The 17,590-nt window shown below is 40.6% G+C and overlaps 1 protein-coding gene across 1 annotated transcript in view; it reads left to right on the forward strand.

The window, feature by feature from the left end:
• Positions 1-8,497, forward strand: part of LOC117046378 (2-acylglycerol O-acyltransferase 1-like) — a 30,543-nt gene extending 22,046 nt beyond the window's left edge. Inside the window, exons 5-7 of the mRNA XM_033148177.1 lie at positions 3,240-3,414; positions 5,257-5,456; positions 8,201-8,497. Coding sequence (XP_033004068.1) covers positions 3,240-3,414; positions 5,257-5,456; positions 8,201-8,355 — 530 coding nt within the window. The 3' untranslated portion in view covers positions 8,356-8,497. The remainder of the gene's footprint in view (positions 1-3,239; positions 3,415-5,256; positions 5,457-8,200) is intronic.
• The last annotated feature ends 9,093 nt before the right edge of the window (positions 8,498-17,590 follow it).

A 17,590-nucleotide genomic window follows, 5' to 3' on the forward strand; every position in this document is an offset into this window, starting at 1 on the left:
GGAGCGAGGGAAGGGTTCGGAGCCACAACGGGCACAGCCGGGGAGCCCAGGGTGCGGGACGCTCTTCCCGCACCCCACCGGAGCCCCGCTTTGCGGTAGCGGGGCTCCAAACCCCCGGGATGGACTGGGCGCTTCGCAGCCGAAGCAGCCCACGACCACCCGCAATGGCGTTGCCGCCGGAAGGGTCTTCACCAGCTATTTGAAGTGATGTAACGCTTTCACCTGGCACAATTTGTTCACCTCGTAAAGTACTGGTAAGCTCTGGGACGTGGCATGATTCTCACAGCCCTATTCAGGTGTTCTCCACCTTCTGATAAACAGCATTCCACATCACCAGAGGATGCAGAAAGAGGAGACTCCGCTCTAGAGATGTGCTCCTCAGTGTCTGGGTAGTGAGAGGGCAGGGGGTCGCAGGTGGGGATGAAGGATTTAGCTTCATTCACCCCCTCACATGATTATTACCGGTAATTGCATGAGCAGTGCCGGATTTACGTATAAGCTAAACAAGCTATAGCTTAGGGCCCCACTTTTTGGGGGGCCCCATTTTTTTTTTAAAGGGAAAATAAAACTGGATGTACATTTCCAAAATATAAGATAAAAAACAAATAAAATAAAACCAACATACAGCAACAGTGTTTTGTGTTGTGTAGGCTCCTATGATGTAAGTAATGGGCCCCGCCTGCTAGCCTGCTCTCTAAAATATCACTGGTTAGATACCTATTAGGTCCATAAATTACCATATAACATATATTCAACACAAAAAGCAGCAACAAATTGTTGTTGACAAAGGACAGCTGGAATATTTTTTTTAAAGAATTTATTAATTTTCCACATTAAACAACAAATAAACAAAGAAATACACCACACAAAAACAAATAAAACAACATTAAAACTTCAACAACAAAAACCATAAGAAAAAAGAAAAAAGAAAAAACTTATACATACGTAACACAAAACTGGAACACTGCATACTTAAAATTTAAATCTAATTTCAAATCATAATTAAGGGACTTCCCCCATTCTCTTATCTGTGTACAGTTCGAATTTACTTTAGTAACTTTGTAACTAATTTAACAATCATTAACCATTAATCTTAGTCTATAACCTATAACATCTAACTTATCACAATAATTTTATTTCTAACATAAATTCAGAAATGCCTTATACAGTACTTCTTCTTTACTATTTTCATCTAACATTATATAACTAAGCCACTTATATACACTGATTTCTTAATGAAAGTAACTATCATCACTTTTTTAAGTTCGTTATAAATTAACTCCCAGAAAGCCTTTACCTTTGGGCACGTCCACCACATGTGATAAAAGGTACCTTCCACATTTTTACATTTCCAACAAACATTACTTAATCAATGATACATCTTAGCTAGCTTAACTGGTGTCAAATACCATGTGTAAATCATTTTCATAATATTCTCTCTTAAAACATTACATGCTGTAAATTTGATACCTTCCTTCCACAATTTTTCCCAGTCTTCCATCATAATATTATGTCCAACATATTTTGCCCAATCTATCATAACTGATTTTACCATTTCATCTTTCGTATGCCACTCTAGCAATAGATTGTACATCCTGGAAGGGTTTTTAGAGTTCGATTCTATTAATTCTGTCTCCAGCTTTGATTTTTCTATTTGAAAGCCAATTTGTCTATCCAACCTAAATGTTTCATGTATTTGGTGGTACTGCAACCAATCGGTAACCTCCTCCTTTAATTGCTCATAGCTTTTCAGCTTAAAAGTCTGACCTTCCTGTTGCAGTATATCAACATATTTTGGCCACCTTGCAGACATATTTGGCCTCTTATAAGCTTTAGCCTCTACTGGGGATATCCATCTAGGAGTCTTTTTCTCTAACAAGTCTTTATTCCGCATCCAAACCTGAAACAAGGCCTTTCTAACAATATGGTTCTTAAAAGCTTTGTGGGCCTTTACCTTATCATACCAAAGATAAGCATGCCATCCAAATATGTTATCATGTCCTTCCAAGTCTAAAACATCTGTATTTTCTAATTTAAACCAATCTTTCAACCAACAAAAGGCTGCAGCTTCAAAGTAGATTCTTAGATCTGGCAGGGCGAATCCCCCTCTCTCCTTTGAGTCTGTCAGGATCTTAAATTTAATTCTGGGTTTTTTCCCCTGCCAAACAAATTTAGACAAGTCCTTTTGCCATTTTCTAAAACAGTCCAACTTGTCTATAATTGGTATCACTTGGAATAGAAACAGCATCTTTGGTAGCACGTTCATCTTTATCACTGCAATTCTGCCCATCAAAGATAGTTTAAATCTTGACCAAGTCTCCAAGTCCCTTTTAATCTCGTTCCATAATTTTTCATAATTGTCCTTAAACAGGTTTAGATTTTTCGAGGTTAAGTTTACCCCTAGGTATGACAGCTGGAATATTAAGGGCCCCATTACCTTCAGTAGCTTAGGGCCTCATCAAACCTAAATCTGGCCCTGTGCATGAGGGGGAGACACCCAAACGGGGGGTCATCAAATTCAGTAATAACAGAATGTAGGCTTTACTGTTTCATAAGTTAAAACGGTAGTTTGTTACAGAGCATATATAATAAATAATTGGATATCCAATACAGATGAATCCACCGTCTTTTGAGTTAGCTTGAAGAAAGGATGTAAGAGCAGAACATTGAAATCTAGTCAGATTATTAATAGCAACTAAATGGTGTACTCCCATAATTCCTGCAGAACAAAAATGGTTTCAGTGAAATTTGTTTTCTTGCTACAGTGACAGAATTAATGGAGCTGGTATGCTTAAGGGAAGGTAGACAGAGAAATGAGCAATTTGAGAGTCAGTGGGCCCATTTTAAGTACATGAAATGAGAACCTCAGTCAATTTTTTTAAAAAAAGCTTTTCCCACTGCTATAATATTCAATTAAATAATTTTATCATTTATGTTGCAGGAATTTAAATAAACTGTAATATGAGTTTTTAGAAAATATATTTATATTTCTCTTATAATTCATTAAGGGCACAATCTTAATACAGGATTATTTTGAAATAAACGGTAAATTAGTGACTACTAGATTGCAGTATGTAATGTGCCATTTGTAGACTGCATGTTTATAATAAAGAATTAACTACTGTACGGAGCACAAATTTAACTTCAGCAGATTTTTTTCATTCCACCTGAGTAATGGTTTCCATGCAACGCAGATCAGTTGATTAGGTATTCTGTTATTTATTTATTCACACTTTCAGGGCTGGTTTCAGCATCCAAGAAGAGTGTGTCTCATGTACTCAGCCATGAAGGTGGTGGAAATGTTGCTGTGATTGTAATTGGAGGAGCAGAAGAGTCTTTAGATGCCCGTCCTGGAAGCTTAACTCTTAGCATCCTCAAAAGGAAAGGGTTCATTAAGGTGGCTTTGAAACATGGGTAAGTTCCATGTGTAGACCTCGTCCATTAAGAATAAAGTGGTAACACACAAGACATTAACTGGGAATCTAGAGAACCTGTCATTGAAATAAGATGGAATGTAGGTACCCAAAACATGAAATGGACTACTTGATAGTATTCTATAGGTATATCTTGTTGTTGGCCACCATCTGTCTCAGGAGACATTGGAGGAATGCATCTTTGGGGGTGAAGACATTGGAGGAATGCATCTTTGGGTGTCTGTCTGTCTGTCTGTCTGTCTGTCTGTCTGTCTGTCTCTAGCACTGCAGTTGTCTGCAAGGCATTCTCCAACTTTTGCAATGCATTTCCCCAGCCAAGTAACATCATAGTACGAAAGCACACCTGCTGTGCCACATTGTGCGTTGACATGCATTACATTAAGGGAAATGGCTAGAGAAAATTGCATACAAAATCTGTCAATTTCTGTTCTCTCCGTTTCTCATTTCCCCCCCACCTTCAATTCAGTTCTCCATATTTCTGCAGCAATCTGTTTCTTTTTAAAACCATCATGAAAATTCATCAGCCTTTTAATGTGAATTTCTCCTAATACATTTGTGTATGGAGTTTCAACTTTTGCAAACAATTTCTCCTAATATAACACATTTTTGTATGTTATTTTCACAAGTATATTATCCCCCCCACCCCCACCCACCAATATGTGCCTTTTTGTAAATGTTGGTTGGAGAACTGCATCTCAGAATTTGGATAAATGCAAATTATGAAGAATTCTCACATTGTTTTGGAAAGTGAGAAATTGATCAATTTGGCTTGAAGTGTGAATTGAATTAAATTTATCCTCCACCCCACATGTATATAAAAATGATGGAAGAAGTGCAGAGTTGTGAAATAGACCCCCCCAATAACAAGAACCAAATATTCACACACAGAAAAGAGCTGTCCTACATATGTCTAAGAGTCATTTAATACGCAAGTATGAAATTGCACATTTAGCAACTTCCTGTGTCATGACTTATTTTACTATGTGTTTGCAATATTTCTTTGTAAGTGAGCTATTAACCAACAGCAGTCCTATGGTCCATTCCCTTCCTGTGGTTATTGTTCCCGATTTCAACATTTCTTGCATTTACTGTCATTTCTAACTTTATATCTTGGTAAAAGAGGCAGCCAACTGCAATTTGGTAACAGTCCCATGCAAGTCCCCCCCCCACCCTGTGCTCAATACTTCACTGATTTTGGCTGGGGAGAGGGCTGCCTGCCTGGGCATGTGCCCTGTGTGTCCATGCCAGAATGTTTATGCAAGGGTATGGGGTGACCATGCTTAGTTTTGGCAATAGTCCCCACTGGCGTGTGGTCTCCACATGGTTAGCCAAGGGTGAATGGGGCCCTCAGGCCAAAATAAGCTTAGCCAACCACCTCTGATATATGCAGTGCTATTTTTCTAGAAAAAGAGGTGCTGGAACTCACCATGAACACCTCCCTCATTCTCTTAGAATGGCAATGGCGCCCACCTGAGAGGTCCAGGAACTGAGTTCCGGCTGAAAGAAAGCCCTAGATGTATGGCATCTGCTTAGAGTTACTGAACTACCCATTGGACTAACCTGGTTTAGTCTTGGACTAAATTGCATTTAGTTGTGTAAACGGAGGCTAGTCCTATTGCCCGTTGAGCTTTTCCTAGGAGGCAGTAGGTTGCAACATGAATTTTTAAAAACATCTACCTGGCACCTACAGTGTAATTTCATGAACATGGTAGGTCTCAATGTTACCGTATGTGCCAAAGTTATTTAGCTGCCTTTAAATGGGTATACTTGTCAACCCATTGACGTGAATTATATCAACTGCGTTGTTGCTTTTCTCTGGCAGGGCTCAACTGGTCCCAGTGTTTTCTTTTGGGGAAAATGAACTGTTCAAACAAGTTGCAAACCCAAAAGGATCGAGGCTCAGAACATTGCAAGAGAAAATGCAGAAGATTATGGGGTTTACATTGCCTTTGTTTCACGGCAGAGGAATCTTTCAATATAGCTTTGGCGTGATGCCTTACAGGAAACCTATTCACACTATTGGTAAGTTCTTTTTGCAACTTTTGATCTCCTATGCACATGTTTAATATACAAATCTGTGACAAGAAATAGTAGTCGCTTAGCCTTTGCAAATGGTTCCATATACCATCTAAGCACCAAATGCAGAAGAGGAGGAAGTTTGAAATAAGCATTTGTCTCTTTCCTGATCTTTTATTTATAGGTTTCCTTCTCTCCCCTGCCCTTTGACTGTGTTGTTTTTATATGTAGCTCATAGAATTTGTCAGCAGAAAATAATCTACATAACATGCTTCAATGCATACTTTATTACCCGCATCCCTATGTTGTATGGTCGGTGTGGTATGTTGTGTTAAGAACTTCATAAGAGCCTTTGTGGATCAGACCAAATGTGTTTTACTATTATTTCCATTTATATACTGCTCTTCTTACAATATCCCAGAGCAATTCACAATTAAAATAAAAACCAAACAACTGCAACAACAAATAAAATAAGATGATATATTAAAATCACCAAAGCTCTCTTGTAACTTCAATATAGCAGTCAGATAATAAATACTTTGATTGCATATGCAATAAAACACTGACAACTGGGAAATTCTGGCCCGCAAGCGCTCCAATTGGAGAACAGCCTTTACCAAAATTGTCATGGACTTTGAAGATACTCAAACTCGGGATGAAAGGGAGAAACGTGCTAAGAGGAAGGCACATTTGGCAAACCCTCACCATGATCAACTCCCACCAGGAAACCTATGTCCCCAATGTGGAAGGACATGTGGATCCAGAATTGGCCTCCACAGTCACTTACAGACTCACTGTTAAGACCGTGTTCATGGAAGACAATCTTACTCGGCTATGAGTGATCGCCAAAGGAGGAGGAGGAGGACTTGGAGCAGAGAGATTTGTTTTCCTACTGTACTCAACCAAGAAGCCCACTGGGTGCACTTCAGTGATTGTGGATCCCATTATATCCCAGCATGATTACAGATCCCATTAATTTTCAGCTGAACTTACTACCGGTATATAGGATAATTATGAAAATAAAATGGAATAATCCCCATGCATGTCTCCTTGAGCTCCTAATAATTAATAATTTTAAAATGTCCACTTACATTCCCATTTGGTTATCTATGAAAACCAGGTTATTGCAGGTGTTTGATAATATGTTGAGCAGTTTGTACTTTTTCTATATTGCATTCCACCATTCCTGTACTTTGCGTAGTTTTCAAATGGCAAACCTCTAGCAACACACCATATTCTTGAAGTCTTGTTCAAGTATTACTGTATGTCAGCTGCTTTAAAATGTAAACAGAACCATAAGATATGTTCTAACCACTTTTGTCAGGAGTGAAGAGAGGACTGAAAACCACTTCTGGCTCAACTTTTGATTAAGAGAAGTGCTCTTCTAAAAAGTGGCGTTTTGCTTGCTGCAGTATGATATGCCACAGAATATGTTGAGAGGTAGATTTGCATTTGTAAATACAAGTTAGAGATCATTAGAGGAGGTGTAGGAGAGAGGGGAAGAGGCTAAGAAAAGAATGAATGCTAATTGCAAAAACACTAGAACCTAAAAGGACGGTGCATTACTTTGTGCACTGAGTGCTTAATTTAAACTCTGACCAATGCATGAGCCTTTTAGGGTGGAGCAGGTTCCAGGTGCTGATTCAACCTGTTGCTTTATGAAAGTGATTTAAAAAAGCAAGAAAGAAATCATTGAGAAATACAAACAGTGCATGGTGTGATTGAACAAAATAACTAACTTTTGGAAACCGGAAAGTATACAAGAACAATTGCAACAAAGACACAGGTGTCTATTCATAACTGTTAAACAAGAACACAAGGAGATCAATTAGCATACTGGTCATTTTAGACTGTGAATGTCTAGGTAAGTGTATGGACAAATTCTATGATATTTTGTATGCCTTTGTATCTTTGAGTACTTGTAAACATATCCCATGCATATAATAGTGTCCAAAATTTACAAACTAGTTCTAGGTTTAGATGGCACCATAAAGAAACAGGTTGTTCAGATAGCAGCAGTCATTTGATTATGAATATTAAGGAAAATGTGCCCATTTTACTAGCCCAATAAAGTACTTCCATTCCTTAATAGGCAGTTGCCTGTAATTAACAGAGCTACAGCAGAAGTCCTTCCCACTTGCAAATTTATTTTCTTTGGGCATATTGAACCACTAATCTGTTTTCAGAATGACTTCCTTTCGGCAAAAGAATCTGTATGTGAGACTGTTTGGAAAAGCAGTTCATTGGATGTAAACCACTTTGATTTAAAAAACAAAAGCAAAACAACAATCGAGCAGTATATAACTTTTATGAAATAAATAAAATTTGGAATGACCACCTTCACTTTTCATATGACCATTCATTTTGTTTGTTTTCACTTGCAAATTGATATTGCCATCCATACTGTATGTGAAGAAGTGTTGCAGGCAGCCTCGTTGTATACATCTTTGTTAACAGCTTCTGATGAAGTGCTGACACTGATACTGCCAATTTTGCCAATATTGCATCCTTGGACATTGCTGTTGCTCATGCCTCAGTGTGAGTGGTATTGAAAAACCGATGGGTATATATTCCTACTGTCCACACTTGACAAGGTCATTTGTGATGCTCTGCTAATGCAAGAAAGTTTAGAATTTGGATAGCTCTAGAGGTCCCTTACAATTTATGAAAGATCATTAGATATTTGGATCAGAGCAATTACACAGATGACTCTCACTGGGGTTTTCTTATTTTGTTTTCTTATTTTGCAGTTGGGAACCCTATTGCTGTGAAACAGAATCTGAATCCCACCGTTGAAGAAATTAATCAACTCCATGAGAAATATCTGCAGGAACTCCAGGAGTTATTTGACAAAAACAAAGAAAAGTACGGGATATCAGAGCACGCATCTCTCACGTTTACCTAAATGCAGGTTCAAGTACAGGGAGAATGTGATTCAGAAGAGTTGCTTGCTGGTGAAAAGCAACTTTTTACCCCTTCCAACCCTTCTCTCCAACAACTTACAAGAGTTACACTATTCTTGTGTAACTGGGTACAATGTGACTCATTTCCTTTCCAAAATAATAATAATAATAATAATTGATTTGCAATTCCCTCTGTGTTTTTGTATATCTTTGCTATATTGTCTGGGAATGCATTTTTATTCATTCTCTCAATGGATGCAATTCTGTAACAAAACATTGCAAATCTACAAAGAATCCTAATGCTTTTTAATCTCGTGCTTTGTGAAGAGAGCACTCATGGAATAAGTCTAGGACTCCCATGTCTTCAGTCTTGTTCCTCCAGGAATTTTTTCCTACCTTTTGAAACAGGTAGGGATTTTGCAGAGGTATGCTCTTGCAGAGTTCAGTTAGTATCAGAGTGGTTGCTGCAGAGAAATTCAGAGCAGACTGTGCCTTTGGTTTGTTTGTTTTTTGAAAGAGAAAGGTATTGTGTCCATCTGAGTTGACTGAATGATTTTAAATGTTTTTGATGGATGCTCATGTTTGGCTCGTTGCCTAGCTATTGATCTGTATTTAACTATGCAATACAATATGTTGCATATTAGGCGTTCCTAAGCTATATGGCATTGTACTTGAAGTGATTTAATAAGCCAAAGATAATCATTTAGCAGGGACGGGAACTTTGTACTTTGGTACTTGGTGTGTTTATTTAGAAGAGTAGTGTGATGAGGCAAAATTGATGATTCTCTGGGAAGTTTGTTCACAACACCCCTCCCAAATGATAATGATAATAGAGGAAGACAAACCACTTTTGCTTCTAAAGGAGCCATGCATTTTGATTTTTTTTCGTTCATTCACCAAAGAGACAGGTGGGAAGAGGTGCAATTAATACTTTGCAATGTAACTTTTTAAACATTAGAACTGTGTTGAATATTCTCTAGTTTTCAGGTTGAAAGCAACAATTTCAGTGGGACAGAAATATTTTGACAGAAAAAAGTACAGTGGTACCTCTAGTTACGAACTTAATTTGTTCCAGAGGTCCGTTCTTAACCTGAAGCTATTCTTAACTAGAGGCGTGCTTTTGCTAATAGGGGCCTCTTGCTGCCTGCCGCTGCGCCGCCGGCACATGATTTCCGTTCTCATCCTGGGGCAAAGTTCTCAACTCGAGGTAAATCTCCCACGTTAGCAGAGTTTGTAACCTGAAGCGTTTGTAACTCGAGGTACCACTGTAATCAAAAAGCTTTTGGCACAGGGGTAATTAAGTATATTATCAATGGAAACCATGAAAAATGAGTGGGTGAAACAGCTCAGTCCATAGAGCATGAGACTCTTAATATCAGGGTTGTGGGTTCAAGCCCAACACTGGGCAAGAAGGTTTCTGCATTGCAGGAGGTTGGACTAGATGACCCTTGTGGTCCTTTCCAACTCTACAGTTCTATGATGTGATTGTGTACAATTTCGGGCATTTGTTCCACTGGAAGCATTTGTTAGTTCAGAATGACACACACAAACACAAACACAAACAAACCCAAATAAACAAATAAATTCTAAATTCCTAATTTCCTAATTTATAGTTGCTGAGAGTTGCACCAACTAACCAAGCATATAGCTATAGTTTTTCATTTGGAATCGAGCCCCCAGACAACTGAATCATGCTTTGTAGGCATTGAGATGGTTCCAGTGCAACTGAACAGCTGCTTGACATGAGTGATGTCATGCAAGAACTTAATTAAACAAGACTGAGACGAAAATAAAGAGATAATATGAAAATTTACTAATATTATTTTCCTCCAGAAACCACTGATGCTTGAAGGGGGAGCTGGAAGTGGGGAGAAAAGAGCATATATTGTCTGGTCCAGCCCTTTCCTTTTAGTTTCTGATGAGAACACTTGCTGAGGGACAAGCTAGCTAAGGCCGGACATCCTAGCAGCTGCTCTCCCTACACACAGAAGGTTGGATTGCTGTCAGCATTTGCTTCAGTTCCCCCTTGATACATTCTTGGTTCTTAGGTCATTCTCAGCACTGCTGGTTCACAAAATTATTCAAATCTCATTTCTTCCTCATGCACCAGTTCATTTAAAAGGAGGTGTGTGTGTGAGAGGGGGGGGGGGTGGTCATGGGTCATACAGCCACTGATTGCCCTATACTTAAGACATCAGTGATGGTTTACACCCACTGAGATTGGCAGAACAGAAGGCAGGGAGTCCCAACAGTAGGCAGAAGTATAGTCAGAGTCAATGATAGGCAGAGCTATCTCATTCTAGTTTTGTGCCCAATCTTCGGCTGAGTTTTACAAGGACAACATGGGAAACTGAAGAGAAGGAAGCTGACACGTGGGACTGATTAAGGGCAGATTGACATTGGTGGGACAGTGTCCCGTTCATTCTAATGGACCCATCTCTACTGCCCACACTTTCCCTTAAAACCCCCAAGGAAAAACAGTTCTCTTACCACCTCCAAGCCCACCCAGATGAGCGTGACCACTTGCTAGATATGGCAGCAGTCTGACTTAGCAAAAGGCAACTTGCAACCTTCCAAGTGAAAGCAGTTCAGAGTGGGAGTATTGCTTCCTATACTAATCACATAGATAATCCTAGCCAATCAAGAATAGCCCTTCAACAGGCCTTGCAGTGTGTTGGACACTTTTGCAAAATACATACACGCAACCTGCTGTTTTCCACTGCTCCAGCCTTGTTGCTGTATTATGGCTTTTTAAAATACAGATTGATTATTTTGTTGAACGGAAGCCTAAGAAGAATAAACCATTTTGATATGAATATGTGGGTGTGCTTACATGTACTCAATCTTTTATGTGTGTTCTTTCATAATTATCTAGCAGCCCATTGATGAAGAGATTAGCTTAGTGCGGTTTTAGCTTAGCCAATGTCTTTCCATCATGGTTTTATCGCAATATCCATATGCTATTTATATTGGCAGACAGTCCACTAAGATAATCTGCAGACACATCATGTAGTTCTGCTCCATTCAAAGGAGCTGGGTGTTTGTGATTTTCATATTCTTTCCATGATGACATGTATGCAGCATGCTGTAATATAATGAAAATGAAGAAAAGGCAAGGAGGTTTGATTTAAGGCTACAATCCTATTCCCACTTACCTGGCAGGAAGCCCCATTGAACTCTTTGGGGCTTACTTCAGAGTAGACATGCACTGGAAATGTATTAATGTATTAGTGTCTCATTACTGAACGAATGAAGGAAAGGAACAGCTGCTTCCTAGTATAAGGCTCTCAAATTTAATAATGGAAGATCAACATTGCAGCTTGTTGCTATGGAAGTGGAGAGAATGAATTATCATTAGGAATATGAGAAGGAGATGATAATATTATTAGTGTTGTGTATTTTCAAAGTAGTCTCAAATATTAAATATGTTATCCTTTGCAACAGCATTATCCTCCTATTGTGGCTGGATCCTGAAGCAAACACAACCTGTTGACCAATTTCTTTTCTGATATATTCAGTGAAGTAAGGTGGGCGAACTCCAATTCCCATCATCCCCAGCAAGTCTGGCCATTGGCTAGGGCTGATGGGAGTAGGGATGGGGGAGATATTTGATTCAGTTAGCACGTAAAGCCGAATTTATCAAATTTGCACTTTGAAACAATATGAAAACACAGCCATCCTTTGAAATTTGCAGTTAACTGAATTTTGCGGTGTAGTTTTCCAACCAACCAATGTCAACCAAACTGTGGTCAAAACAGCATACGAAATGTGTTTATCAGGAGAAATTTACATTAAAATGCAGTTTAAAAAATCGTGATGGGGGGGGGGGGATCGCAAATTGCTGCAGAAATGCAGAGAACTGAATTTGAGAATGGAAAAATGAGCAAGTGAGCGAACTGAAAGTAACAGAACTATCCGCCCCTATATGAGCATTATAGTTCAGTAACACCTGGAGGACCAAAGGTTTCCACACCTGATTTTGAGGAAGAAAACTAACCGATCTCATATTTCAAGGAGCATGTTGACTTTACCTTTGTATAGTAATGCAGGAGTGGGTCTTTTCTTGCAGCCAGGGCTCTTTTGAGACATACTTACTTGTATAGAATACCAGCACCTCTTGTTTGGCTGCTCATGGCAGGTATTTTGTCCTGGCACCTGCAGCACTTTTATCAGTATACCTCATATCCCCCCCCCCCCAAAAAAGGTTCTGCCTGCAGTTATGCAAGACAAACACACCTGCTTTATATATTTTTTGCTCCACTAGATGGCATATCTCCTTTCTCACCATCCATTTGTTATTCGCCAAATTGTGGAAGGGAAAGAAATAGCCTGCAGAGAGCAGAAAGTGAAAACCTACTCTGCTTCATTTTTGTAACATCAAAGCAAATCCCTTTCTATTCCTATGCTAAATCATCTTTCAGTGTCACGAGCAGTGGCTTATGGGTATGATTTTCACATCAGTAAAATATTCATATGGTCTGAAGGGAAACCAGAGTTTCACGTTAGAAACACCAAGATCGAGGCCAACACTTACGCAGCCAACTCCTGAATCCACAAAGGTGCTGTTTGCAGGAAATTTTAAAAACCCTAAAGATGATTTCCATCAGGCAAGGAGCCAGGTGCCACTCAAACCAATGTAGGAGAGAAAGTCATCAAAATTGGACTGTGGTATATAGCCTTTGCCCCTGTTTCTTTCACCAAGGTCCATTCCATCATCCAATCCCAACCATAAGAAACGCTGCAACTGACCGACTTTGCTCTGTTACTCATGAGAAGAGTAAGAAGCCTGTTGGTAAGTTCCTAGGTCAGTGTAGGTGGATTTGAGCTGTTTGTCCATCTGCCTTCATCCCTTCTATTCTTAATAAAGCTTCATTTAATTGGGTTGTTGGAGTCCAGGATGTGTGTTTGCTAAACTCAAGGATTTCTGTAATCTCCCATTTGCCCTAACTGCTGGGTGCATTCTACTTGGTATAAGATTTGGGGTGTTAGAGAAAAGCAAGCTAAAGTATTCTGATCTCTTGGAGAGTTCAAGAGCTAAGTGCTGGCTTCGCTCCCCAAGTGAACTAAGAGGGATCTGGCTGGAAAATGCAGGGTATGTTGTCTCAGGATCCCCCCTTTTTTTCCTTGAGCATGCCAGGATCAAGCTCCTGCAAGTTTGAGAGAGAGAGGTGTGGCAACTGTTACCAGATAGTCAATACACATCTGGCCTACTCTACAAGGAAGTTGTGCAAGGCCTCCTCCTTCCATCAAACATACTAATGGTCCTGCTGTACAATCCTGTTGCGCAACAGTTGCTTTTAAACCATCTAGTGCAAAAAAAAATCTGAGCGATGCAGCACAGCATGCTTCATTCTTAAAGCTTATATCTGTAATGCTATGATCTAAGCAAATGGTAATTGGGTATATGCACCAACTTGCATAAGTTGTATGACTGATGAGAATGATTGACATATGTGTCTGTATTTAATGACTGGTGATTCTAACAATCAAGTGGGTGATTAGATGAAGTTTTAAGCTATAAAGCAGCCTCGCAACTAAATTAAGAAAAGCTACCAGTTTAGGAGGGGAAAATACTGTATTTTTCGCTCCATAAGACGCACCTTTTTCCTAAAAAGTAAGGGGAAATATCTGTGCGTCTTATGGAGCGAATGGTGGTCCCTGGAGCCGAATTGCCCAGGGGCCAAAAGAGGATCATGCTTTTTACTTTACAAAGAGAAAATGGGGTGTTGAAAGGACCCTGCTCAGCAGCTGATCAGCAAAAGATCTGGAGAGAGATAAGAGTCCCCGGCTCCCTTTCAGCCCCGCCCTCTTTCCCAGGCCTCCATTGTTGAATGTGCTGCAGAGGGAGGTTGTTTGTTTCCCCAGCAACATGTGACTGGCTGATTAGATTATCTGTCTGAAAACTGTAGAAAAGGCTCCCTTTCCTTAAGAAGCTGCAGAAATGTGAGTTGAACCCCATAAAAACGGGGCTTTTCCTGTTTGCTTTTCCCTTTGCAAAAAAAGCTGCTAAACTTTTAGCTGATCCTCAAAAAAACCAGGGCTTTTCCCTTTGCAAAAAAGCTGCAAAACTTTTAGCTGATCCTAAAAAAAACAGGGCTTTTAGAGGAGGAAAACCAGAAAAAAAATTCTTGTTTCCTCCTCTAAAAATGCGGCACGCCCTATGGTCCGGTGCGCCCTATGGAGCGAAAAATACGGTACTTGCCTGTCCACTCAATCCTCACTCTTCTATGTTCATACTTGTATTGATGGATGGTTGTCTTATTTTAAAAGAACTGACAGTCAGCCGGTTGATGGGAGCAATATTTGACAGTGCTAATCTGTATTACATAGGATTAACCAGGCTGAGTAATTAACTTGCATAAGCCCTTTAGGGCATTTGGAACACCCACTGTATTCTTTACATTGTGATGTAAGGAATACTGAAAGGCAGGCAGTATTCCTTGCATTACAATAATTCATTCATTTTAGAGGAATGAAAAGCAAGGGTGGATATCCTGTAGTACAGTGATTCCCAATTAGCAAAAAAAGCAAAAAAACCACTTCAACAACTTTGCGAGTGTCTGGATTTTTACTTCTAGAAATATGGCAACCCTCCCTTAATTGGGAAACACTGCTCTAGAACAACAACAAACAATTTATATCGGTGCAAGAGACAGCAACATATGATCACAGATTAGCAAATTAAGATATCTCATTACCCAAACCAACCCGTTCTATTTAGTTTGCATTCCACTGGTGATCCTGCTCCTCTTCCCCTTCCAAACTTGCATATAACACCATTGACTCCCCCCAAGAACATGAATTGATTTCATGTAGTAGCAAACATATTGCAGTCCTATACACACTTACCCTGGGAATAAGTCCTGTTGACATACTGGGATTACCTTTCAGCAAATGTGTAGTATTGCACTGCAGAACCTTTTATGTTTCTTCTGAACTTACATGCAAGTCAAAGACAGTTCTTACAAGCAGCAGGGAAGAGGCATTCAGGATGTCATAATGCTTGAATTTAGAAGTTACCGGTAATTGTAAATTGTTCCAACTTCATTGATACAACAAAATGAAACAACACCCCATCCCTGAGACACACTTGCCAATAAAGTCTGTCAATGATTGGCAATCTACATTGCCAATGTCTACCTGATTACTTCCAATGTCCTACTCTGGGGGTGGAGAACCTCTGGTTCATGAACCAAATGTGGTCCTCAATACCTCTTCAACTGGCCCATGGGACTCTCTCCATGCCATGCCCCTCAATCTACTACTCCATGCTAGCCTTGGATTTCTTTTGACTGACTAGAAAGTGTCTTGTGGATTGTGTGATAATGTTTTTTGCTTTCCTTGATGGAAAGGTGGGTGAACAGAGGGGTCTCAAAACCTCCAGCTGCAGCATGAGTTGAATGTATCCTATCATACAAATATAAATTGCATCCATTGCTCTGCTGATTTTTGCCTCTGGTCCCCACCCCCCAATTATACCTATGAGGGAATCATTCCCTACCCCTGTCCTACTCAAATGTTACTGCCAAACTCTGACCCTTGGGGAGACCTGGTTGTGCCCAGGCTCATGTAATATTGACCACAAAGTAGGGTATAAAAGATTAACTGGACTTTCCTAGGAGCTGCCGACATAGGCATATCAAGTCCCACTAAGCTGTTCCAAGAAAGAAATTATGCCAAATATAATGTATTTTTACTGTCCTGACAGAGAAATCCACATCTGGGGATTGGCCAATATTGCCATCTTATCAGGTGAACTCTCACCCACTGAACTTAGTTCCTTCAAGATAAGATTTTAATTGGGCACCTTTTTTGTAACTATGCAAGTTTGCATGGACTTTGACTAATGATCTTTCTGCCCTTTGAGGCTGAATATGGTTACAGGCTGAGTCTACAGAGCGTGTCTGGAGGCTTGCTATATATTTTCCCCTCTGACAACAAGTGGGGTGGATTTTTTTGTTGCTGTTTTGTTTCATTCACAGATCCTAGAGACTGCTTGCTGCCTGTTTACAGCAGACAGAGGATAGCCTGTAAGGTACAGAAGTGGGCAGGCAGAGACAAGCACACTACTGGAGAAAACGTTCTATTGGAAAACATTTAAGCTGCATTCATTATACTAGTGCAGGGGTCAGCAAACTTTTTCAGCTGGTTCACTGTCCCTCAGACCTTGTAGGGGCTGGACTATATTTTGGGGGGGAACAAAAAAACAAATTCCTATGCTCCCAAAATAACCCAGATATGCATTTTAAATAAAAGCTCACATTCTACTTATGTAAAAACATGCTGGTTCCTGGACTGTTCGCAGGCCAGATTTAGAAGGCGACCAGGCCGGATCCAGCCCCTGTGCCTCAGTTTGCCTAACCATGTACTAGTGCTCTGAGCTAACAATGTTATAGGGATTCTGACAAAACATATCATCCAATTCTGTCAAAACAACCACCGCAATGGCTATGCATCCAGATCTGGCCCCTCTTTAAGCAATTCTCCTTTATGTTTTTTCACTGGCTGGTGTTCTTGGCAACCATTCACAAACCAGAGAAGAATGAAAATTCTGTACTGAATGTTCCAAACCAATCAAATTAAAGGATTCCTTAGTCTGACAATCTGGGGAAAGAGACAGACAGCTGTTGCTTGAGAGTGCATGTGGACAGCTGTTTCTAATCTTATGAGGGAGAGCAGGGCCGTCTCGTCCATAGAGGCTGGTGACGCGCCGCGCCAGGGTGCCGGGCCCCCCCGGGGTGCCCCCGCGAGCCCACCGGCATACCGGGCACCCCTTCCCCCAACCCGCCCCCACGGGTGGGCAGGCGGGCTGAAAGCCAGCCGCCCTTGCCTCCTGGAGCCCCAGCTGGAACGCTGGAAGGGCGCGCAAAGCCCCGCGCCGCTCCAGCGCCATGCCCCTCATCCCCTGCTCGCCCACCCCCCCTCCCGAGGGGCGGCCAGCGCGGGAGGGAGGCAGGCGGAGAGGCAGCACGCTGGGGGCACTGAGGGATCGCCATGCCACGGCGGCCGATCCCTCTAAGACGGCCCTGAGGGAGAGTATTGCTGTGTTTGAGAAAAAGGTATGGGTGTGTGTAATACACAACTGCGAAGGTTTTCTTACTTCCATCCGTTTCCACCTGCTGCAAGATTCAACCTGTTTTAAAAGTAAGCCAGCTCTACAAAATGTAGGCAGTTGTTCTTAACGGTTGCTTGTATGCCAAGTGAATCATCATGGCTGTAATTCAAAGCTCTAGTTCA

Source organism: Lacerta agilis, chromosome 5 (genome assembly GCF_009819535.1).
Source record: "Lacerta agilis isolate rLacAgi1 chromosome 5, rLacAgi1.pri, whole genome shotgun sequence".
NCBI lineage: Eukaryota > Metazoa > Chordata > Lepidosauria > Squamata > Lacertidae > Lacerta > Lacerta agilis.